Here is a 3087-nt window from a genome sequence, read left to right on the forward strand (position 1 = left end):
GTTTTATTTTTGTAAGTTAAAATTATTGTGCATTCAGTAATGAAGTTATATTCTGATCTTTCAAAATCTTTTGTAGAATTTCTTACGAATGTTTCTACATCATCAGATACAGAGAGAGAGATTGAGTTTGTATCCGAACACAAACTGGAACCTAAGTTTGTATCCGAATATGAGCCGGAACCTGAGTTTTTATCCGAATATGAACCAGAACCTGAACCTATACTCGAACATGAACCAGAACCAGAGCATATATCAGAATCTAAGCTCATGTCAGAGCAGGAAGTGGAACCGGAACCTACATTGAAATCCGAATATGAATCAGAACCAGAGCTTTTATCAGAACCTGAACCATTCAAGTTGTGGCTAGAAAACGAAATTCCTTCATGCGAACCAACACCAGTGGCTCGTGATGTAGAGCCTGTAGCAGAACCAGGATTGCATTTATTGAAAATGTTTAAAGAATTAGAAATCCCATATGTAATCAAAATACCGATGATTACTATATCCGAATCGACGCCTCCCCTTAATTCACCGCCAGAAACACCTGAAATTTTAGATGGAACAGAAGAACCGAAATCAGAACCCGGCACATCGGTTGAACGAGTACGTTAACTACTTTATTAATCGATTACTGAATTTTGTTTTAATGTTTCCAGTAATATTATTTCCCTACTAATGACGGTTATAATAATATTTGCAGGAAGAAGAGATTATCAAAATGCGTAAGTTTCAATTCAATTATTTCCCCCACTAAATTATTCCAATCAAAGTTTTAGAATTCTTAAACTAAGAATAAATTTCATACCATAAATTAAGTAAAAAGGAAAAAGAAAGGCTCGAAATATGGAATCAAACCTGCAAAGAAAATTTTAAATTTTTAAAACATTTAAAAATCATAAAATGAATTTTACTTAAAATTGCCAAAAATCATGCATTTACAGCCTATGACAGCGCAATTGTACATTTGATAAGAAAATTACAGTTCTGATTTATTAAGCTATTCAAAAAAAATTTTCATCCATCCAAAAATTAGGTTATCAGTATTGATAATTAATTGATAAATTTGAAACTTTGGAAATAAATTCAAAACGGTAGGAATTAAAGTTTATCAATAATTCATTATAGTCTATCGCAAAGATTTATGTCTTATGCAATGACGTCAACTCACGTATTATCTTTTTGCTTTTCACGTGATGTAAAAAAAATGATATTTGCATGTTGCTTAAAATTAATGCTATTTTAAGTTGACAAAATTTATTCGTTGAAATTTTAGCATCAGAAAATGCTTCACGACGAAAAGGTTACAGTGAAGAAGCTTGGAAACGCTATCAAGAATATCAAAGTGTGAGTTATTCGCCACAAATAGATCACTAATATTTTTAAAAAAAAAAAAAAAAATGGTAAAAACAATATAATTACTCCTTAAAACGATTTCTGTAGTTTTTTTTTCCACTTTCCCATTGATTTTTTTATTTCAGGAATGGAATAAGTTTCGATGTCTTTCACGTGCATTTTTACGTAAAAGTGAACATAAAAGTGTAGAAAAGTGATCAGTTTCAAAACTTTTAAATTGTTTATTTATTATTTTGAAAATTTGGGAAAGAAAAAAAATTAGTAATCGATAAAATGTAACATTTTGAATGATAACTTACAAATGCTCAAACGAATGCAAAATAAAGCAACATTAATCTTAAAAACAAAAAAAAAAAAAAAGGAAAAAAAACTTTTTTTGTACTTTTCTGATGATAATGAAAGATGATATATAATTGTGAAATTTGAATCGTTCCAGCAAAATCAAAATATATGATATGGTAATGGCCTAATTGTTATGCTAATCAAGTAATTAATTACAGGTGAAATTTTACCTTTGATGATAATTAACTTTTGCCAAAGTCCAATCATGATAGATAAATCAATTTGCATTAATAGTTTACTAATATCAAGATGAAAAAAAAAAAAAAAAAAAAGAAAAAAAAGGTCGAAGGATGAATTAGCTCGAAACCCCATACAGCACTTCTTTTTTTAAATTAAAATTTCAATGCAATTAAAAATTAAATTAAATTACTGGAAAAAAATGATTAACTTCAATGAACAAGATGGTATTCTCGTTTATCAGATGATATATTATCATTGTGATAGAGTTTCTTCTTTCATATCTTCTCATTCATAAATTACTGCTGCATACCGGGATCAGATAGCATTTAAGAAACGGATGATAAAAGATTTTAAATTTGAAATTTCTCATCAAATTCGATGAATAATCAACATGGAATAATTATATTTGAAATTTTTAATAATACTTAATTTTTCGTTTACTCATTTTAAAATTGCAACTAATCTTCTCACAGCATTTTTTTCATCATCATTATAATATTTAATATGCATGAAAATTTCACTTTACAAATTTTAAAATCAAATGATTTCCTTTTTCCTTTTTTTTTTTCAAATAAAAAAAACTCAATGAATAAATTCATCGAATTGTAATACATATTAATACTATGGCATACAAAAATTTTTTTTTTTTGCTGTAAATTTTCCATTTTCTTTTTTAATTGTGTATCATAAATGGTTAACATATTACTTGAATTGATTCAGAATGATTAACAAATTCAGAAATAAAATTAAAAACTTATCACACTTATCATAAATTTTTTTAAAGAAAGATTGAATTGAATTAATTGTAATATCAAGGAAAAAAAAAGAGAAATTCCGCAGGTAAATCATAAAAATATGAATTAAATCATGCAATCATTATCAATTAAATCATTATCAATTATTTTTCAGGTAAAAAAAAAAGAATTGTATTAATTGAAACATTAATAAGATCAGTTTTTTTTTTGTTTTTTTTTTTTTTATAAGTTTATTAATGATAATATAATATTGATAATGATAATATTATTAATGATAATATAATTTGTTCGTATTATTTCAAAATTTCTCAATGACAATTTTTTTTTTGTTTTTATTTCAAATTTGTTAACTTCAAAGTTTACAAAGGAATTAAGAGGATGAAGAAATGCAACTTTTTGTTGACATTAAATGAGATAAAGGGAATGTTTACATAAAAAAGTTTGATGAAACAGTAAA

General features: G+C 26.0%; 1 protein-coding gene across 1 annotated transcript; it reads left to right on the top strand.

Annotated features, from left to right (window-relative positions):
* Positions 1-39: 39 nt before the first annotated feature.
* On the top strand, positions 40-612 carry LOAG_11925 (hypothetical protein; the record flags this gene model as incomplete). Its single annotated transcript, XM_003147441.2, has 1 exon — positions 40-612. The coding sequence occupies one exon, from the start codon at positions 40-42 to the stop codon at positions 610-612; it is 573 nt and encodes a 190-aa protein (XP_003147489.2).
* Positions 613-3087: the final 2475 nt, after the last annotated feature.

This window comes from Loa loa (genome assembly GCF_000183805.2).
Source record: "Loa loa unplaced genomic scaffold supercont3.533, whole genome shotgun sequence".
In the NCBI taxonomy this organism is placed as follows: domain Eukaryota; kingdom Metazoa; phylum Nematoda; class Chromadorea; order Rhabditida; family Onchocercidae; genus Loa; species Loa loa.